General features: G+C 30.7%; 2 protein-coding genes across 2 annotated transcripts in view; one reads left to right on the top strand and one right to left on the bottom strand.

The window, feature by feature from the left end:
* Window positions 1-15,843, top strand: part of LOC143256579 (acyl-CoA synthetase short-chain family member 3, mitochondrial) — a 50,510-nt gene extending 34,667 nt beyond the window's left edge. Inside the window, 9 exon segments of the mRNA XM_076513959.1 lie at window positions 6,073-6,113; window positions 7,020-7,123; window positions 7,726-7,821; window positions 9,770-9,836; window positions 10,779-10,860; window positions 11,631-11,753; window positions 12,203-12,302; window positions 13,332-13,507; window positions 15,605-15,843. Of these exon segments, the coding sequence (XP_076370074.1) occupies window positions 6,073-6,113; window positions 7,020-7,123; window positions 7,726-7,821; window positions 9,770-9,836; window positions 10,779-10,860; window positions 11,631-11,753; window positions 12,203-12,302; window positions 13,332-13,507; window positions 15,605-15,691 (876 nt within the window). The 3' untranslated portion in view covers window positions 15,692-15,843.
* Window positions 15,844-16,928: 1,085 nt separating this feature from the next.
* Window positions 16,929-22,874, bottom strand: part of Sf3b2 (splicing factor 3b subunit 2) — a 51,730-nt gene continuing 45,784 nt past the window's right edge. Inside the window, 4 exon segments of the mRNA XM_076513958.1 lie at window positions 16,929-17,374; window positions 17,609-17,815; window positions 18,574-18,673; window positions 21,147-21,388. Coding sequence (XP_076370073.1) covers window positions 17,306-17,374; window positions 17,609-17,815; window positions 18,574-18,673; window positions 21,147-21,388 — 618 coding nt within the window. The 3' untranslated portion in view covers window positions 16,929-17,305.

Consider the following 22,874-nt stretch of genomic DNA (forward strand, 5'->3'; position numbering starts at 1 on the left):
ACCATTTGTATTCCCATTTCATTTTTTATTTTACAACAGTAAATAAAGTGCTCAATTTCATTTCTATTTTGACTTCTGTGCTGAGCCATGTCTGTTTCGTTCCACCTGTCACAAATCACTTTACATTTCTTTTTGGGCATTATATCAATAAACCTATGCAAAATAGCTCTATGCAGTTATAACCTTGAGTTACTATGTGTAAGAAAACTGTTCACATCACAAGAGTGTCTCAGGACTATAATAAAGTATCCAAACCACAAGAAATTATACATGTACAAATGGATGCAACAGTAGAAAAGGGAGAGAAAACATGTGAGTATTTACCATACAATGTAAAGAGACCATGAAAGAAACTAGCTGTGGAGAATAAAACCCAACTTGTAAAGGTACAAGTGGATGCTGGAGCAGTAGTTGGACAAGAGATGGACAAGTTCTGGAGTAGTAATTGGACGAGAGATGGACAAGTTCTGGAGGAGTAGTTGGACGAGAGATGGACAAGTTCTGGAGCAGTAGTTGGACGAGAGATGGACAAGTTCTGGTGTTTCAGAAAATAAAGGTGCTACTTCTTACATATAGGGAGGAGTATATAATTGTGTTGGAAACTTTAGGTAACACGTATGGAGACAATGCAGTTAAAGAGTTGCTTTCAGTGGTAGTAACAGGTCTTGAATGTGTAACTCTTTCCTTGGTTAAAACATATAGTTCAGGAAAATCCTGGAACCCACAGATTAATTATGATGTTTTTTATCCTGGTTTAAATACTTTGTGGAGCATTAAGTTAGCCAGTCATTGAATCTTTCTAGTTTCTACCATGTGCCATGCCAGTTCTGCCATTGATAAATTAGAATGGTTTTGTCTGTATATGTAGAAATTACAAACTGACAGTTAATTATGCAGTCAGATTGGACTGTTATCCCATCCCTATGATTTAATATCTTTATATAACTGTTACATAGGGAAACTTTTACAAAGTTAAATATAACACATGCATTCCAGTAGATGCCATTAGATGGTAACTCTATGTAGTAACTAATATCTAGTAATAAACATGCACCAGGGACTAACTATTTCTGTAAAACGTTACCATTTGGAGTTTTCTCATCTCTATAATTTTTATACAAATAGCAGACAGTTTACTTTCCTTCATTCCACCTGTAGTTAGATAGCTGCATAATATTCTAATTATATAAAAACCAGAGCCAGAACACTTAAGAATTAGAAAGAATTTCATAAATGTTTGTTAGAAGCAGGTGTGCACTTTCATGTTGCAGGAGTAACTAACCTGAAAAAAACTACTTAAAGCCATGTTGAACACGATATGCAAAGAACGACATGACTTACAAAAACAAAAAATGAACTTAGACCATCAACTGGCATGCTGCATTAAACCAGAGATTTATGGACTTATACAACGAAACATAAACCAAATCAACACTAGGAATGACAGAGACAAAATGATCTGTCACAACAAAAAACTAGAAAAACTAAGATGCAAACAACAAAAAAAGACACCACGATAAACTGTTGACTAACCTCATAATTAACAAATCTGACCGACAATTAAACACAAGCGAGATACATCTACTTAACACAGGACTCAACTTTGCAATAGCACCTAGGTACATTCCAGCCTTAGAAATTAAAACATGTTTAGAAGATCTAGCCAGGAGACTTGTGATACTTTCTACAAAAAACAAGGAAACAACCGGAAACAACCAACAAAAAAAAGACAACATGGACAATTTTATTGACATCCAACAGCCAAACTTTCCAGGAAAAATTAAAATTTATATTTTCCAGAAACACCTAAAAACAACGTCTTAAACGATGTTTTCAAATAATTTTCTCATAAAACCATTAACATGATTTCACAAAACAGAAAACTAAAAAACAATCTTACAAAAAGAGACATTAATTTCATTAAAAACCTAAAACAAGACAAAAACATAAAAATTCTAAAAGCAGATAAAGGTAACTCTATAGTCATAATGAACACGAATGAATACATCCAAAAAATGAAGAGCATCCTATCAGACACGAATAAATTTAAACCAATACACACAAATTCAAGAAAGATACACAAAACGCAACTAAACAAAATACTACTAAAAATGAAAAAAACCAACACAGTTTCAAAAACATTTTATTCCTACCTACGCAAGACCGACTCACGCACACCACAAATATACAGCATTTCCAAACCTCATAAACCAGATTGTCCATTACGACCAATAATGTCCACATATGAATCGTTTAATTACAATCTTGGTAAATACATAGCATGGGCATTCATCAAACACTTTTAATTTCAAATATAACCTTAATCAACTTAATTGTAAAGCCTTAATGGCCAGTTTCGATGTCATATCCCTCTTTACAGAAGTCTCAACTGCTGAAGCCAGCAAGATAGCCTTAGAACTCTATATCCGAGACCCTAACCCATCAACAGACATTCCCAGCAACCAATTAGCAGCTTTCATAAAATTCTCCATGATGAAGATAAACTTCATGTTCAACAACCACAACTATATACAAACAAACGCCCTAAGCATAAGCAACCCAGTATCACCAGTTTTAGCCAATATTTTTAAGGCACAAGTTGAAACACAAGCAATTAACACAGCATTACATCCACCACTATACTGGTACAGATATGTAGATGACACGGTTGTGGGATTCAGATCTACAGAACACACACTTAATTTTTTCAATCACATTAACGCTATACATCCCAACATTAACTTCACCTGTGAGCAGGAAGAAAGCAATCAAATATCTTTTCTTAACCTCAAAATTACAAGAACCGATACACAATTTGAAACAGAAATCCACCAAACAATCACCCATACTGGACTATACATTTCTTGGAACTCAGCACATGAAACAAAACAAAAACTCAACATACTAAGAAATCAAATAAACACAGCCATAAAACTATGCTCACCAGATAAAATTAACGACGAATTAGACAAAATAAAACAATACTTCATCAACATTAATATGTTTCCTCCACAAACAGTAGAAAACATTATACGCACACACCTAGACAAAAAGCAAAATCAACTAACAAAAGTATATATATCCCATGAATTAAAAACTCACAAAACCATATACTGCTGCATACCATATATTCCCAACATCAGCAGAAAAATAACCAACATTTGGCAAAAACTAGTAACAAAATATGGCATTCCAGTTAACACCAAATTTATTCAAAAACCAGGCACAAAACTGAGGTCTATACTATGTAAAAACTACACTGACAAACACCACACCGACATTATTTATAAAATACAATGTGATAACTACCACGACTTCTATAATGGAGAAACAAGTAGAAGAATGGAAACCAGATTCAAAGAACACAAAAAGTCATCTTCACACGTTTTTGAACACTGCAAGTCAAATAAACACAACATAACCATAGAAAACACCCAAATACTAAATAAAGAAACAAACATAAACAAACGCAAAATCAAAGAAGCCTTACTTATACAACAACTCAAGCCCAAAATAAACCAATACAAAGGAACACCTTTATACCTATATTAAAAATAATATGATAAATAATAAAATAAATAATATAAAATTATATATTCAAACATCTAAGCATGCCCTCTGCATTCTGACACTCAGTTACACAACCCCTTTCAAACATGTGGTCAACTTCCAATCAGTTACCTCTTTCTTTCTTTGTGAATCTGACGATGACCGAAGAAGGTCGAAACGTTGTTTGCTTTTCTATGTAAAATATTTTCTCAACCCAAACGAGCCATTTTTACATATATATTTTTCTCTACAAGTGGGTTTTCTTGACATCACTAACCTGGATCATAAAATTATTGTTGATGACTTGTACCCAGTAGCTCAAACTATATACATACACACATACAGCTATAAAAGTGTCTTATTCAGAAAAATGAAGTTTGTTCTTGCACCAATACATAACCATTTAAAGACGAACGTGTCTTAAAAGAGACATATAAGAAGGTAAGAAACAATTTGCACTCTTCTTGGGTTTTGATGCACCATGATGCTAAAATGCATTTAGTAATGACCTGTAATGCTTCAGAAATTAATAATGGATTAGGAGTAGTGCTGTCACATTAATAAGATGAAGACTTAGAACATGCTGTTACTTTTCTGTCAAGATATTTATTGTATGCAGAAAAGTAACATGCTGAAATAGATAAGGAGGGTTTGGGAGAAGTGATGGATATAATAAAATTCCACCAATAAACTTGTGGATATCACTTATACAGATCACAAGCCATTAGTGAGTCTTATTAATGAAACAATTTATCATATCAGAATGAATATATCATTGGGTTTTGATGCTAGGAGCATATTAGTGGACGAGTGTGTATAAACCAGGAGCAGAACATTCTAATGCATATGCACTTGGTCATCTTCCATTGTCTGTGTTACACATTTTTTACCAAACCTATTGTCCTGAGGACAATAGACACCATACGGACCTTATGGGGCATATTAGCCCACATGTTTGTGGATGTATTTCTCAGTTTTTAAAACTTGGACCAGTCCCTCTTGCACTTAGGTAGAAAATGAAATAAGAATTGATGTGATTATTTTAGGTAACCTCAGTAAAAGTAACTCAGATTAAGAGGTGACTTGGAACAGATCCTGTACTTTCTCAAGTGAGAAAATTTGTGCTACTAGGATGTCTGAAGAAGGTTGAAAAAAAAGATTTATTTTTTGGTCAGGATAGAAGAAATTAGTGTGCAGGTTGGATGTATTTTTATAGGGTATACAGGGGATTGTGATATCATCACCAAGATAGAAATAGTTAACAGAAGTTTTATATAATGCCCACTCATGTGAACATTTTAATAGAAAAGTTATGGCTAGTAACCAAAGATGGATTCTGGTGTTAAAATAAAGGTAAGAACAAGTAAGCTTGACTATTGTAAGCTACATAATGAAACACCACTACATCCTGGCTAATGGTCAGCTTGCCCTTGGACTCGTATATAATTTTTGGAGATGGGGGGGGATATTTTTAATCATCACTGATACACATTCAGAATGGATGAATGTACAATCCATTACTAGGGCAACATCTTTAATCAAAGCTGAAAATTTAAGGCATATTTTTGACATCGTATGGTCTATCTGAAATTATAGTGATGAGTAGTGGGTGCAGTTTCTTGGTGGTGTTTTTTTTTAACAAGTACCAACTTTTACATTTTTATAGAATGGATTGAGATGTTACACACATGCGTGACACCATCTAATCCATCAGTTAAAGAACTCACTGAAAGTGCCAGTTCAAATTAATGCTGATAGGAAATCCTGTTTGGGTTTGTTGAACCTGAATATAGTTGATAAAGTACAGAAGAATTGAATGAGGCAAAAAGATATTCATAATAGTCATGTTAAATCCAGGAATTTATGACTAGGAAATTTTTTTATATGCAAAACATTTTGGATGTAGGAATCTCTGGATGCTAGAGATAGTATTGGAATAAACAGACCTTATATCACTCAAAATTCAGTTGGAGATGGGGCATTCCTCAACATTTGGACCATCTAAGGAAATGTCACTTAACTCCCTGTGGGTCCCAGGATTCTTCTGAACTAGATTTTTCAACTACACATCGTTCCAGTCATCGTGCATAGAGACCACCATAGAGCCAAATATCTATGATGATCACAAACCCACTTGAAATAAAAATGTATCTCAGAACGGCTGGTGTAGATATTAACATTTTTACTAATAAAACAGAGAACAATGTTTTGACCTACCTAGGTTAACAATGAGGTCTTTGTAGATTTTTTCATAACTAATTCAAAAAGGAAAGTTTATTAAGACTTTAAAAAAAATAATACTGTTGATTAGGTATAACAGAATTAAAGACTTAAGGCATTCTTTACAGGTCAAAGATATGAATAGTTACAGTTTTAAAATTAGAAAAATTATTAAATTGTGAGATAAAACTATCTAAAATGGCTTAATTACATCCATTTTACATTAGAAATAAAAATATTTCTTAGACATATTTTTATTTTGTATGAATTCTTAGCTAATTACTTATGTTATTTTACTTTTAGGATCCAGATGTCTTCATGGGAAAACTGTACAATACTTCCTGGTACAGTTGCATTGTTTTATTAGTTGATATTGTTTTCCCTTCAGTGTAAGGAATGGTAGTTTCTTTGCCTGTAAATTTTAGTTTAGGACTAGGGCATAGATGTACACATGAGAGAAAGAAAGACAAAGTAATACTATCATTACACTTACAACTTAAGGCTGTGGGAAATATTTTGTGCATTAATAATACATCATCTCATGTGATATTCGGTATAGTTAAGATACATGTGAGTATATTAAAAAACATACATCAAACAACTTTGAATATGGTACTGCAAGTTTTATGATGTCTGTTTGAATATTATTATTATTTATCAATTATCAACAGGACAGCTAGAATGTGTACAGTGTTGTATGTCTGTTAGAGAAACAATCACCAAAGGTACTTGTAACCCCAAAACAATGAAACAGTGCATAGGTGGAAAAGTGAACCAAAATTCATTCTTAATGTAAAGTTGGGAAGACAAAATGAGGCATGAGCAGGTCCCTATATTTAAGTATAGGCACACAAGCTTAAACTGACATTTGTACATAGAAGCTTTCTATTATTTAAAACCCTAATAATTGTAATGTGGATTGCTAATACCAAGTCACTGGCATTAAATTATGTATGAAAATTTGCCATAGAGTAAACATTAATACTGTTTAATCTGTCTTTTCCTTTCACATTACAGTGTGTATTCTTAATGGATGTTTGAATATTTTTCATTCATTGAATAATAGGCAATGTTATATCCTCTTTGCTTAGTATATAGTCATTTGATAACTATGATATGCTTCATTTTGTTCTTAGTTCCATATAAAATTTGTATGTAGTTGGTTAAGATTTTTAACTTAAAAAATATAGAAAGTTTATGTTTTTTTTTTTAAATTTGATGGTTAAGAAATAATAATTGTTCTTTTCTAGTCTGCAGTATCTATTTGTAGCAGGAGAGCACTGTGATTATGAAACCTTGGAATGGGCTAGAGATAGATTAAAAGTTCCTGTTTTGGATAATTGGTGGCAGACAGGTAATGGAAAAAATGAAATGAAATTTTTAAAAGGCTGCCAATTGAAATTTTTAATTTAATGTACATTAGATTATTGTGTTTTTCTGCTTTTTAATTTGCTTTGCCAGAATTATAAAAAAAAAGTAAGTTGAGTATTGTTGTATTTCTTGCATATTTTGTGTTTATTAGGCTTAGTATTAGGGATCTGTTTTATATGTATGAATGAAAATAATACTTATACCACCACAACCAAGTTAGTTTTCAGTGATTTTAAATGTTTTTATAAACTTTATGTGGTTATTAGGCAAAATCTTCCTGTCTTACAGATATCAAGACTATCTGTGAAGAAAGATACAACAGTCTGTTTTTGTTCTTAACCATTATGGTATTTAAAGAATAGATTAATTTTGAATCATATATGAATATTTTTGTTAAACTTTCTAAATAAATTTAAGTTTTGTTTTCTAGTTCTAGACAAGAATATCAGCCACAGTCATTGCAAATAAAGGAAACAAGTTCATTATAATTTAAATATAACTGAATCTAAAGAATTGTTTACTCTGAGAACAGTAAAAGTTTGTTAAGATAGCACCCATGTATGATCTGTAGTGTCTACACTTCAGAATCAGGATCTCCAATGACAGCCACCTGTGTAGGGCTTGGCAACAACCTATATCCACCACGAGAAGTCAGCGGGATGCCAGTGCCAGGCTGGGATGGTGAGTATATTACAGAGCAATAGGACTTTTGTCTCTTAAGTGTTATGAAATTGTTGCTTTCTGTTTTTACCATTCTAATAAAGATTTCCACATCATGTAGAACAACAATGCTCTTTGATATAGCTTCCTGGAAAATATGTGTATTATGGAGGATTTTTATACATTTTCATTTTTAAATCTATCTTGACAGAATGACTATATTTATCACATATTATAAAGTTTTTCCAGCTGTTTCTTCATTTGCAACTTTTTAATTGACTTCTCAGAATCATTCAAAACTAAACAGATACAATATCTGAATGCAAAACTTATAAACATGTGCTTATCCAACTTTCATTTTGAGTTCTGTTTTATGGTAATAAAATGACCCAGTAAACTATATGATGTAAGACATAAAAGCTAACAACTTATGGTTTACTTTATGGTATCACATGTGATAAAATACTACAATGAGGCTAGAAATACTTGTAAAATGTTTTAAACTGTTTTCTAAAGTTATTACATGATGTATTATTAATAAACTTGGTGCATAATACATTCTCAACTAAATTATGCCTGTTAAAGGGTCAAGTCACTCTCGACCAGAATTCATTTTGTAAAGCATTTTACTTTGGGATTTTATTCGGTAAATATAGCTCATTTTGGATAGGGTCATGATACTTTTCAGTTTTATTTGAAACACTAATTATGTGGGTCATCACACAAAAAATTAACTATATAATATTTTTAATACTGAAGTCAATGGTTATCCTTTTCTTAGATAACAGGCATCTAACATTATACAAAATAACATAATATTTAAAAAAATGTTATGCTTACCTACAACATTAACATTATCAATAGCATATCATTCAATATTCTGATTGTTCTAATCTTTAGCTTAATGACACGTGATATGAGTAAGAAAGTATTTGCTGAAGTTGTCTTAGCACAAGAAAGACATATTATTTTCATACCGGGCCAGTTATTAAAACTATTTTGAGCCTTACTGTGGTGTGTTATTATACTTGATACCATGTAAATGTCCTTGTTATTCATTTATATGTTTAACCATGATTATTTACTCAATTTGCTTTATTTTTAAGCACAAAGCTATTAAAACAAGGTTTTTAGTATTATATGCTTTACACAGTTACTAGGTGTGTGGCAATGGGAACGTGCAAGTGTGAAGTACTTGTACATTTTTGTAGCCACTATTTATACTACTATTTCAAATGGTTCCCACCTTACAATAGATTAAAGTACTTCTTTGTTTACCATTGCATCATTGGCAATTACAAACATTGGTGTGTTGGTTTGATACTTAAATCTGGAACCATTTTATGGTAGATAATGTTTCCAAAATATTTTTGTTTTACTGTTGGAAGTTATTATTTTAACTAATTTGATAGTTATGATAAAAATTCTGACATAAATATAGTCACATTGTCTTTTGTATTGATGGATTAAACAAATTTTATATATCTGAATCTTTTAACCTAAGTCTAACAATTTAAATTATGGGAAAAAAGTTTTTTTTTGACATTTAACCGATTACAATGTACTCTTTCAAGTGGCAGCAGGAGGATTCACTACTCAGTTGAAAGGATAATTGATTAATTTTTAATAATGTATAAGATGGAGGGTATTAGGTTTATATACCTAGTTACTATTGGCATGAATATAGTAATTGTTGGTATGAAAGATGCACACGTAATGTTACATGTATGTGTTGTTTTGTTTCAAATTTAGTGTTAATATGTTATTGGTTACATTTGAGTATGGATATCTCGTGTAAATATCTCTAGTATCAATCAGTAATTAATGATATATGTGTTTATATCTTTTATACATTTGTTAATATACCTGACAGATTTTGAAATGTATATTGAATTCCATTATATATTTATTAATACTTCTATTAATAATTTATTAATACAAAAGATATACATATTTTGTTTTTTCAAAGTACAAGTTGTCCATGAGGAAAAGCAATCACCTGCTAAACCTGGAGAGTTGGGTCGTATATTAGTAAAGTAAGCAGTTCTGTAAATTTCTAATAACTATTTTGTTATTCTGTTTTTAAAATGTGATGAATCCACAAAGGTAAATCGTTAGTTAAAATAAAAACCTCTTTTATAAGTATCTGGAGTTTAAAGATAATTTTTTCTAACCTTTTTTATCAAAATCATTCTCTCTACTGAGTTCTTCTGGGATACTTCAATCTTTAAGTGAACATTAGTCCCTTTATTGTTAAGATAATTTCTCTGGAAGATATGGTTTGTTAAACAGGTTTCGTATATACTTCTATTTATCAGAAGTTGCTATAAGAAATGACTGAACTAGTTTCAATAACATTTCATCTAGGAACCTGTATGAATCCCACTAAAATTCAATTTAAACAGCATTCATTTTACTTTTACCACCATATTGCCCCAAATAAGGGACCAGCTATGTGAGTACTTAGCAAAATACATGAAGCCAATGAAAAATGAAACTGACATTTAATACTATGTGTAGCACAGGTACCTTTGTATCAAATGAATGTTTAGTGTGCTACAGCTCAAAATAGTGGAAGGGGTGGCCCATGCCCTGATTTATGGTAGTACCAGTTATCTTTCCTAATAGTATTTAAAGTGGCACACTACTGTTAGTAAAGATTCATTTAGTTAAATATAACATACTATTTCTATAGATATTCTATTTTTTTTATATATATCATAAAAATTCCAGAATAACTTTTTGTTTTTATTCAAATGTCAATGCAATATAAACTAGTACCACAATATTTGCAATACTATGTAAAACCTAAGATATTTCATTGTGGTTTGTTTGTTTAGGGCAGTATTTGTAGCCTGGCATACTTTTGTACAATATTTAGAAATAAACAGAATCATACATCTGTGATATTTAGTTAAGTCTGTAATATCTACTAACGTGTTTTGTTTCTTTTAGTAAAAAAAACATTTTTTGTACAGGTTACCCCTACCTCCAGGATCATTTTCTAATTTGTACAAGAATGAAGAGAAGTTCAAAGAGCTCTACTTCACAAAATATCCTGTAAATTATGATACTTGTAACTATACCTTAACTTTCTAAAGGTCTTTAAGCACTAGTAATTTGTTAGAAACTACAAATACGGGTGTTTTTTTTTACCTGGCTTTTCTAATAAAGTGCAATTAAATTGAAAATCGGTCAAGTGTTATCAGGCTTACTAATGAATATTAAGTAGCATTAAGAATTTTATCACCTTCTGTACATCAAATACTATAAGAAGAGTCATTGGAAGAAAAGTGGCTTTAAAGAAACAATACTAACCAAGCACTTTTAAAACTTGTGCACTTTTATGTTGCCCATGGGGTTAATGCATTCCATAGCATGGGTCATATAGATAGCCCTCAAATTAGGCCTGATGAAATGGATAATTAGTTTTGGAGAAAAACAAAGAGGTGATTGGTAAAAAATTACCAAATATTATAACTGTTTATCTATTCAGATTTTGTTTTTCATAAATGTATAGAATAATATTAACTTATGACTTCATTGCACTATTTTTTGTCATTATTGTATTATGTAAAGTAATTAGTATGTGTATATAGTGGAAGTTTTACAACACTAACAGAATCTATTAATGTAAATATAAACACTAACTGTATGTTATATATTCCAGATGGTACATTCTTGTTGAATTTATAATTGTTTGCATATTTTAATCGACCTAAGTTCTCAAACAGTTGATGTCTGTCATTATTAATGTGCATATCTTTGTGATCTTTACAAAGAGAGCAAGTGCACAAAAACTTTTGTTTAAATAAGTCTCAATATTCCAGGGCTATTATGATACCATGGATGCTGGGATGATAGATGAGTATGGTTATATTAGTGTCTTGTCCCGAGAAGATGATGTCATCAACATAGCAGGACATCGTCTTTCTACTAGTGCCTTGGAAGAAGTAACAATAATTTTCTACATCTTTAAATGGAATTTGATATAAATAGAATATTAACCATTTATACTAGCAATTGTAAGAGTATATACATAAGGAAGAACATCATTTGTAGAGATAAAGTTGTGTAAGATGCTCTGTATGTCAGTAACAGTACAGGTTATTTTAGGTTTCTTTTTACATTCAAAATTTTGATATAGTTTTCTTTAAGCTAGATATTTTGTGACAAACTTCTAATTGTAAAATGGTGACGGTGACATGGTAGTAGAATTTTTTAACATATATCTTTTCTTATTAATCTGCTCTAAGAATGACCATTTATATTTCAGCAGATTTAAATTCATATTGTATCCAGTGTAAACCAACTACCTACTAGTAGGCTGTATAAAATTTCACTTTTGTCAGTAAGATACGGTAAAATTAGCTAATGAAAGGAAAAATTTCACATTTTTCAGGCAATCATGACACATCCTGATATAGTGGAGTGTGCAGTTGTTGGAGTCCCTGATGCATTGAAAGGAGAAATTCCGTTGGGACTCTATGTAATGAAAAATGGTAAATATGGTATAATTTCTTAAAAGCAAAGGCTTTTATCTGTATTTGTGTGTGTGCACGTGTCTGTATGTATGCACAGGTAAATGCAAAACAAGCTAAGTTGGATAAGATAGATGGTTTTGACAAAGATATGTAGGTCATAAGTATCCACTGAGGTGGTGATCAGTACTTATTACAATATTTTAATAAAAGAGATCAGCTGAAAATGTAAGACCTAATATAATAATGACCAGTATAAATTTTAGTATTCAAATTATAGAGAGAAGATTGTTTTCACATTTGGTAGATGTATTTTTGTTCTTACTTGTACATACTGATGAACAAGATGAACTAATTCCAGGACTTGTGGGATAGGTTAAAAAACTGTGATGTACTTGGATAATTGTTTTCATGTTTGAGGAAAACATTACAAATGTACTTTGAAATTAAATAGTCTTTATAATCTAAAAAAATTAATTAATAAGATTAACAATTTTCATGGTAGTGTACTTGTATCCAATACTTTTCAAGAATTTTGGAATAATAGCTTAACCACTTTATGACCTAAAAAGCAATTATCTAAGGTGTTTTCAGCAAATCAATATTTATAGTTGCTTTTCTTTAGAAAAGTCAGATCAATTTGCTGTATCTTATGATATGACATCCTTGTATTTTGATTTTACTACAGATGCAAGCTAAGTTGGTTTGGGAGTACTGATGTCTTAGAATAATATTTTTTTTGAAAAATGAATTTACATGGACAGGAAATTGAAAATATTTCTTGGTGGTAAAAAAGAAAAAGTTTCTTACTTGACAGAGACTCTTTAAGCTCTGTTGTGCTTGACAAAGAGGTTGTCAAGGTATTATGGACAAGTTAATATGCTGCTTTATACAGATGTCATTAACTGTAGCTGTCAGGTTTCCAATGAATGTTAACAAAAAAAGGTTTAGAGAGGATAGATGCATATGTGGTAACTAATTTGAAAGGGTAACCTACAGTTTAAAGTGATTATTTGAAATATGAATATATTTCAAGTGTAATATTTTCAGGAACAAAGAAGGCTTCTACTGACATTACTAAAGAACTGATTGCATTAGTTCGACAACTTGTTGGTCCAGTTGCAGCATTTAGACTTGCTGTTCCCGTAAAACTTCTTCCCAAAACTCGTTCTGGGAAAATTGCTCGAAAAAGTATTTCAGACATGGCCAAGAACAAAGAAATCGAGGTATTTTGAAAATAAGTACTGTCATTGGTAGTTGTATTGAGAACTGTAATAACTCTGTTATACACAAATATCACCCTTTCTCACATTGCTTAAAATGTAAGGGTGATGTTATATGAAGAGGTTTAAAATTTGTTGAATTATTAATAAGAGAAATGTTTACTTCAAACGAAATTTCAAAAACCCCAATGGAACAAGTTTTAATGTTCAGCTTAAGTAACTAATAAAATATCCAAAGTAATAGTTTAAAAATGTCACAAAAAATTTTTTTTTCTCAGACTTGGAAAGCATATCACTGAAAATTAAATATATTATTAAAAATTCCATTACATAATTAAAGAAACTGATCGTAAAACTTATCATTTTAAGAATCACTTATCTACCAAGATTTCTACTTACATATGCCCATTGCATTACACTACATCATTAAGGTTTGTATACTATTTTCAACAGAAAACTTCTAACAGCTTTTACTACTCTATCTACCATTAGAAGATAAGAGTGGATTTAGTATTGTCTTTCGTTACGACAGATTAAGAGCGAACATGTCATGATCTTTTAGAAAGTTACAATCATGGATTACTTGAATTACTTTATTCTCATTGTATTAAGAATAAACTTGACATGAGAACATAGTTAACAGATCAAATTTTAATATAAGTTTTAAATTGTGGATTTGATAATAAAATATTTGTAAAATCTTCAATCTCCCTAAATATGTGACAACTTTAATTCACTTCCCAGTCCTCTAGTATAGAACTTAATATAAATTATAGTATAGATATTACTCAACTGAAGTAGAATTTGTATCAAACTAGAAGATCAGACCCAACTGTTACATCCTCTCTTTCACAAGTTGCTAACAGTTCTATCAAATAGCATATTACATCATTTCCAGTGCCTTCATTTTGGAAATTTCCATTGTATTCTGCAGAGTGATATACTTAAAGTAATATTTAAAGGCTCTTACAATAAAGATAGAAAACTGAAAGAATTGTGATAGTTAAGTTACAAGACAGTTTGCTTTCTGTGTGTTATTTTATGTTCTTATGTATATTATTCAAGCAAACAAAAGTTACTCAGTAAAACTAGATACCTTTATTTAAAAAAAAAATTAGGCTTAAATTTCAATGGAAAAAAAGGTCACTGCTAAGTGGTACTTTTTTGTATTTTTAAGTTATTATAATAAAAGTAGAAATTATAGAATTATTAAGTCAGGTTAGGTAAAACAAGGAAATGTACAAATAAAAAAATAAAAATTCTTCACAAGGTGTGCTAGCATCACCTCTTGCATTACATAATTCAGTATGGTTACTTACAGCTTGGGGTGGCAGGATTATTTGTTAGACATATGTCAAAAGTCAATAAAATAGTAAATTATAAACAGATGCAGAAATGTTAAAAACTACATGCTAATGAGGATAAACAATTGTTGCACCCAGTTACAATTTAGTCATTTTAGAAAGAAAAGGGGTTTAGATTTCATATTTACAAAGTCAGTCACTTAGAAGAAGTTAGGGTAGAAAAAATAACAGATGAAATATAATATTTTGCTGAAAAAAATGTTCATATTTATTTAGGTTTTAGAGATTATTGAAATGAAATATGGTAATTTTTAAATGGATAAAAGTATTTTAATTTCAATAGGAAAATCACTTTGTACTCAGAGCAATCAATCTGATTCCATGTATTCAATGACAAATATTTGGTAAAGATACTTCATTACGAAATCTGATTTTATGTATGCAAAATACTTGAAATATTTACTTAAAACGTATTAGAAGTTGTATTATGGAAATTCTGGTGGTTGTGAATTCAAAAGTATAACACGTGTCAGTATCTTTTATCAATTTTTGAAGAATAGTAATTTTAGGAATTACTAGAAGGACAATTAAAAAAAACCTCAAATATCACTGAGTGAATATTTAATATGTAAATAGTAACTAAATTAAAGAAAACTTGTATGTGAAAAATGCTCTATCCATCTGGGTGTTCAAGAAACTCTGCCTGAATTAAAAATAAGAATATTATTTTAATATTTATTAGAATTAAAGATACACAGAAAGATGGTGAAATACATGTAATCTAATAATCTTTCAGATTCCAACCACCATAGAAGATCCATCTGTATACCAGAACATAAAGGAAATCTTAAATGGGTTGGGCTTTTGCTCTGGATGTTGCTGACTTGTGGTATTTGCTTCTTCAACTCAAATGTCAAAATTAATCTTGGGTGTACGTGTTTTTATATATAAGCACACAGAATCCAGTTTTAGTAATAAAATTTTAAATAGTAGAAACCAGTAAAGTACAATAAATGTTATCATACCACAAAGAGATACAGTTAGTGACAAAAGAAAAAGTGAATTTATTTCTGTGATAAAAGTTTAGGTAGTAATAAATAAAATATCAGTCATAATGTGTAAAAGTATATGTAAAGATGTTTCATGTGAACATTTTGTGATAACCTGTTACTGCACATGATAGAAAATGTTTATAGTCAATAATTAATTTCACAAAGTAAACTAAATTCTCAGAATTTACATTTTATATTTTCATAGCATTCCACCTTTTTGCTTTTGGTAAAAAGGAAAACAACTGTCAGAGCAAGAAAATAAAAAGATATAAAGTTGATAATTCAGTGAAGCTCATAGTTATTGTACAAATCTGCAGCAGGTATTTCTTGATGTATTTATAACGTCCATCAAACCGGATGAGAAATAGTACATATCTTAAAAACGTTTGAACTCTGAACTACATTTCTTGTATTTCTTTTCTTCTTGGCTAAATACAAAAATTAAGATTTTTAAATATATTAACATAGTATAGGGTTTAGTTTTTTTTCTAATGGTTGTGAGGAATTGGCTGTGGAATTAAAACCTTTATTTTAGATAATTAAAGATGTTATCTCCCTTCTGAGTGGTTTTTTTTACTGTTATTAAATAAACAATTTGTACATAAAATGGTTATAAAAATGTAACAATGTGTATTAAGATGAATTTTTCCATGACAAACATTTGACACGTGTAATACAGATATGAGAGAATACCTCCTCACCAAAAACTACAACTGTTATCCTAACTAGCTTAAAGGCTTATAACAGTCTACATGTGATTCTTTAATTTTCTTTTATTGTCCTTTGAACTATAACTAATAATTTCACAATAAATTCTGTAAACACATTATGGTAGGTACTATATGACATAATGCACAAGCTATTCATAAACATACCCTGTGGGGGTGTTTTTTTTTCATGATCTTATTAAACCGAATTGAATAAATTTCTTTTATAACATAGAAGAACAAGAAATCTGATGCTGATGTTTCAGATCCTACCAATAAAGTGTAATCCTACTTTTATATACAGCTAAGATTAGGCTTAATGATTTATTTTTCACATTATTAAAGAAATGAGTAGAAATCATTTTGTTCTATTTTTTCTTTATTTATAGTCATAAGCACAGTCAAACCTTTTTTTTACACCAACATCTAAAGGAGGAAGTTACAAACAGCAACTGTTTTTTTGTTTTAACAAAACAAATCAATGTTAAAAGGTGAATTGCCATTTCAATCCACGGTGGAAATACACTGAATGTTTTTGATAAATTACCAAAATGATGTGTATTATCCCACTCCTGACATCTGAAGAAAGTAAAAATTGCTTTCTAGTTCAAATTAATCTTTACAAGCCATTAAAACCCACAATGGAACTGGTTTCTTGATATCTACCTGAAGAAAACTGACGAATTTGTGAGCTGTGATTGATAAAAATGTATCCTATACAAGTCAGCAAAACAGGGCTCAAAACTTGAATTCCTTATACTTCTTGGCAGTTTTTCCACTGTCTTGTTGCTGCTTCTTACGTTTATTCTAGAGACAGAAGGAGAAAGAGGTGTTTACTCAAAATCAGAAGAATTAAAATTATTAAAAATAAGAATGAAAAGGAAAACCTGAAATAATGCAGTTTTTTTCACATTAGGCAACACTTATGATAGAGATTACAAAAGCGTTTAGCTGCAATAAAACACCATCTGGAAGCATACAAAAAATAGTAAAATACTGACATAAGAAAAAGTTACAAGTTTGTAAGAGGTCAGCACATACCTTCTGTCTTGCTGCATGTTCTGCAACCATATCACTAAGGTCTTCCTTTTCCAGTTGGGACTGCTGTTCCCTTACAGTCTGTTCGTATCGAGCAGCCATAGCTGCAGTATCTAGCTCAAGCTCACTCGGATCCAATGCAACTTCTATTCCTTCTGGAGGTATCGGTCCACCTGCAACTGGAACTTTTGCTTTTCCTGCTGGTATTGCCTTTAACAAGAAATAATATCCACAATTAATAATTACAGGAGCATCTTTGTAAAGTGAGAAATGGAATGAGGTTTTGGAAGTTTCTTGGGATATTACTCTGTAGAAATGAATCTCATTAAGCAGTAAGATGACTTGTGAAACATGTAAAGTTAATCTTACTTCATATGCTATTCCTAAAAGAAAATATCAGTGAACACTATTTTCTGTTCCAATAAAGAGAAATTTGAAATTAGTAGGTATTAGTTCAATATATAAAACATTAGCAGAAGAATTTGAGCATATTGATAATGGGAAAAAAGTCATACTAATTAAAAGAAGAAAAAAAATCAAATCTCCCTGAAGAACTTTTGTGATAAGAAACTGAACTTATAAAACAAACCAGAACAAAATGTTTTAGAAGAAAAAAACATGATTACACAACAGTGTTTAAGAATTGAAGCTTCCACTAAACACAGACCTAAACATGTATTGTCTGTAAGAAGAAAGTTCATGTGTGTATCAACTGCAAGAAATTTACACATCAGGTACAAGATTAATCATGTTAAATAACATAAAAGAAAATTCCTTCTCACCAAGACAAAAACAACTCTATTCAGCAACAAATATAATGTTACATATATAGTTAAGTAGCTTTGAGGTGAAGCTACTTGACATACCCACAGGTAAACAACACAACATACATTCAATAATTACTACAATAAGAAGCATGACTTTATTTTAAGGTACTTTTCAAAACACAGGCCATAACCCACACTTACTGCAGCCACATCATACACATGGGTTGAACCCATCATGGCTGCTCCCAATTTCTCTCCTTTCTTCTCTGGAAGGACTGTGTACAGAGCTGGGGTTTCACCTCTGGAAATAGAAATACAATGTTAAAAAGAGCTAAAAGGTTTTGTTTTCAAGGGTTTATTAATATAAAGCACTTTGGGCTATCTGAACCAACTTTTGTTTTTGTATCAACTACACATAATAAATAATATTTTGTTAGGGCATAAATTAAAAACAATAACTAATTCTTTCTGTGAGAAAAGGTTAAAATAATTGAATAAGATTAAAAAAGACCAATGGCCAGTTAATAAATAAATAAATACATGGTCAAGTAGGACAATATTTGTCCAATGTCAGTGAGATAAGAAGAACAAAAGTGTTATTGCTGAATGTCACAGCAACAGCATGCAAATAAAGGGTGAGCTATTGTAGTTTCAGTGTTACAAAACCTAAATGCTAGAGAACAATTACCTTGTAAGAGAATATTATGTCCAATAAAACTATAGCCTATTCAGACTGTGAAGGAAATTACAGGTAGTGGCTTTTGAAAGAGATACAAGAAAAATGTTGTAGGTCAAACCATGAAGAAGTTAATTACATATATATATATTTTAACATAGACACGTTTTGGGATATGGATTAGTGACGCCTGAAGAAGGCCATTGCTCAAAATGTGTCTATGTTAATATATACATATGTAATTAACTTCTTTGTGGTTTGATCTACAACATTTTGATTTTATGGCCTGTGCAGAGCCTTGCAAGGACAACTTCTTCCCCATAACTCATATAGAAACAATACGTCACATTTTCCCTAATATGCTTTAACTAACAAAACTTGTTTGTTGTTGTTCACTCCAAATCACTAGCCAACTGGCATTCTTTAAAGACTTGCTTTGTTCACAGACTGCTAATATATATTAGGAAGAGCCAGAGTATTAAACATCACCAGTGGAGGCCAATTTGGACTTAGTGTCATGCAAGCTTGTTCCCTCAGATTCTGACATGGTCAAGAATCTAGAAGAACTAAATATAGATATATGAGAGTAAAAACAAAACAGACACATTTGAATATTGAAAAAAATGATATGAAAACCAATGTTCTGTGTAACTTCAGAATACTTTATCAACTTTTATCTTCTCCTCCTGAGTCAGTGGATCCACCTTAAAACAGGGTAATGAAAATAACAACACACATATTATAATGTAACATAGTTTCAGTGCTGATCAGACATAACCAACATCTGTATACTTAGTTTCTGGCTGGAACTGTCATTAGCATTATCGGTGAAGCAGAAGAGACTGGCACTAGCTGTAATGTTAGTGTTACTTCTGTTGTAACATACCTGAAAATTAAATGCACAGCTGCCAAAAGATCTGAGATCACCATTTGGTTATTCTGCAAATAACCTGGATTCAAATGACTTAAACAAAGAGAATCAGTGGCTGAATATGTTGATGTGTTTGTAGGATGACAGTGGATATCAGACAACAGTTACTCATTGTCTCATAGATATGTTATGCATGTCTGATAAACCAACACTACGACAATGCAGAAAGTCAAGGACAGAATCATAGAACCTCTTTAGAGAGTGCTTGGTTGTGTGCAGTAGTAACTGTATAGGAAGAGAAGGGTACATCAAGGTTCTGTGTAGAATTACGTCAGGTGAGCAAATTAACTAGTAGTTAATTTCATCTGATAAAGATATCATGGAAAAATATTTAGCTCTGACTCTCACATACTGGCAAATCACACTGGACAGTAGAAATAAATTAGGAAACTACAGTTTGTTGACAATTGTTAACATGTAATACCTCAGGTATCACACCTTGGCTTATTAACAGAAAGAGTAACTTCATCTTGATTATATGAAAACGAGGCATGTTTTCTACTTTATGTTTTCCTTACAACAGTATTCAACCAGAATACATTGTTTGAAGGAGTGTATTAAACAATTATAGAGTTGGTATACATTTTACAATATAGCAATATTACTGAGACAATTTGTTTTAGGTATTATTAGTATTCAGTGTTAATATTATAGCCTGTATATGGTTAAGTTAAACTGTATGTAAGGTCTATCGTGTATTCAGAAACATTTTTAACAAACATGCTGTTGAAAAATCACCATTTTTGTTCCTTCTACCATTTGCATTAAAAACATGGCAACATTATGAAGAAACATTTATTATACCATTTCTTCCCCGGTAACCTGTTATGTAAATGTAACAATTTCCTGTAAATTATAACACAATTTTAATATATACAATATTATACAACATGGTATTTTCTTGTGGAGAACAGAGTACAATTAAATAAGTTTGTTCTACAATATATACATTGATATTATATTTATTTCTAAGGTTTTCAGAATGGATGCTATCACACTTTGCTAGAGTTTCATACTCTCTGTTTGGGTTTAAAGAATGATTTTCAAAATTCAGACAAATTGTTAACCTAATCCTCTGCTGCTTTGACTGCAGTAAATCTTAAATACAGTAACATGATAAATAAAATTAATAACCAACAAAAGTTAAATAGAGAGTTTGTTACAGACCCTTCCATTTCTGCCTCAATCTTCCGTTTTCTGAGTTCTATCATGTCTGGCGTTTCCATGCCAGCAGGAATGGAGCTTATTCCGCTGGGAGTCACTAAACCTTCAGCTGGAGTCACAAGACCCGACTCATCTGCAGTTGGTTCAGCTTCCTCTTCCTCAGATTCCTCTTCAGATTCTTCCTCAGACTCAGACTCTAGTTCACCCCATAAACTTTTGTCTATTTCTTCTTCTATAGAAGATGGCTGGAGTAAAATATAATTTCAGTTTTAAAATTACTTTTGTTTCCTTTTTCCTTTGTCTTTTCAAAGCCCTTAAAACTCAAGTTATTCTTCAGGACTCTGTACATAAACAAACAAAAAATCTATATTTGTAAAATAACATTGAACTTTTCCTATTATAAACAGAAAAGAGGCATAATGAATATTCCAAATTACACATATATTTATTTATTAGCTATTTATCCTTGTTTCTTCTTGTCCTCAAATGTAGGTAATCCAGTTGATCCATACTAAACAAATAGCTTGGTAACAGAATCATATTTTAAACTTTTTCTTTACCAACAAATACAATAAATAAACTGTATAATTACAAATAATAAGCCATATGTATCTCACCAAAACTCAATTTTAACCTTGTAGTTAATTTGTTAAGTAACTGATGTTCCAAATTATGTGTCAAGTGTAAATAGGCTGTACCACTCAAATCTGAATCCATGTATTAATTATATATTAACTATAATCAATGGGAACTCAAGGTTTGCATCTATCAAATGATCTGTTGTATATTATATTCTGAGCTGTTAAATGTCAATTTCACTAAGAGTATGAACAGCGTTCCCATGAAAAAGTTAACGACTAGCTTGGATGAATTTGTAACGACTCTTGACACAGAGTTGAAAAGCCAGAAAATTTTTAAGAGGTAAAGAAATTTGTCTAATTTTGTGTTATTTATCTATATTGTTTAGAGCATTATTTAATCTAATAACCATCATACCTGCAACACTACAAGTAGTATAAAAATTAGGGTTAATTTTCTTTGAAACCTAAAAACAAGAAAAAAGAAGATTGGATAAATATCTTATTTCTTGTTTTCATGTTTATTCTTTACAAGTAATTATAATAACATGTAAATATAAGGATATTTTAAGGTTAGTTGAGATTAAATTAATTAAATAATAAAAATGTTTCAGAGATACATACACAAACTGTTTGTACTAGTTGTAGTAGCTTGTGGGTCATGTAATTTGATATTATAAAATAAGATGCATGTCTCCAGAGTGATTTACGGCATGGATAGAAGTTATTCATCATTCATAGGGCAATAAAACATTATTATTTAATTATAAATAGATGTATACTGTCACAAACTTAGAAGAGCTAGTTAGGATATATGAATGTGGTTTCACATTACAATATGAAGTCATTATAGAAAGAAACAAAGGGCAACTTAGATTTATTTTGATTTTTTTTTGTGGTAATGAGGTCAATCAAACTGACTGTTTTGAGAAAATAACAGAAAAACCATCAAGTTTACTAAAAAAAAGTTTGATATGTATTTAGGAGGTCTTAGGAATTACACAAAAGTTTGAGATTTTTGAGATAATATTTTTGTCGTGAAAATTATGTTTCATAAAGGACTATTTAAAACAAGTACTCTATTTATTCATGGAAAAAATCTGTATTTTAATAAAAATACTTCTCTAAAACATATATTTTTTGTGTGCTAAAG

The sequence above is a fragment of the Tachypleus tridentatus genome, chromosome 7 (assembly GCF_004210375.1).
Source record: "Tachypleus tridentatus isolate NWPU-2018 chromosome 7, ASM421037v1, whole genome shotgun sequence".
Taxonomy (NCBI): Eukaryota; Metazoa; Arthropoda; class Merostomata; order Xiphosura; family Limulidae; genus Tachypleus; species Tachypleus tridentatus.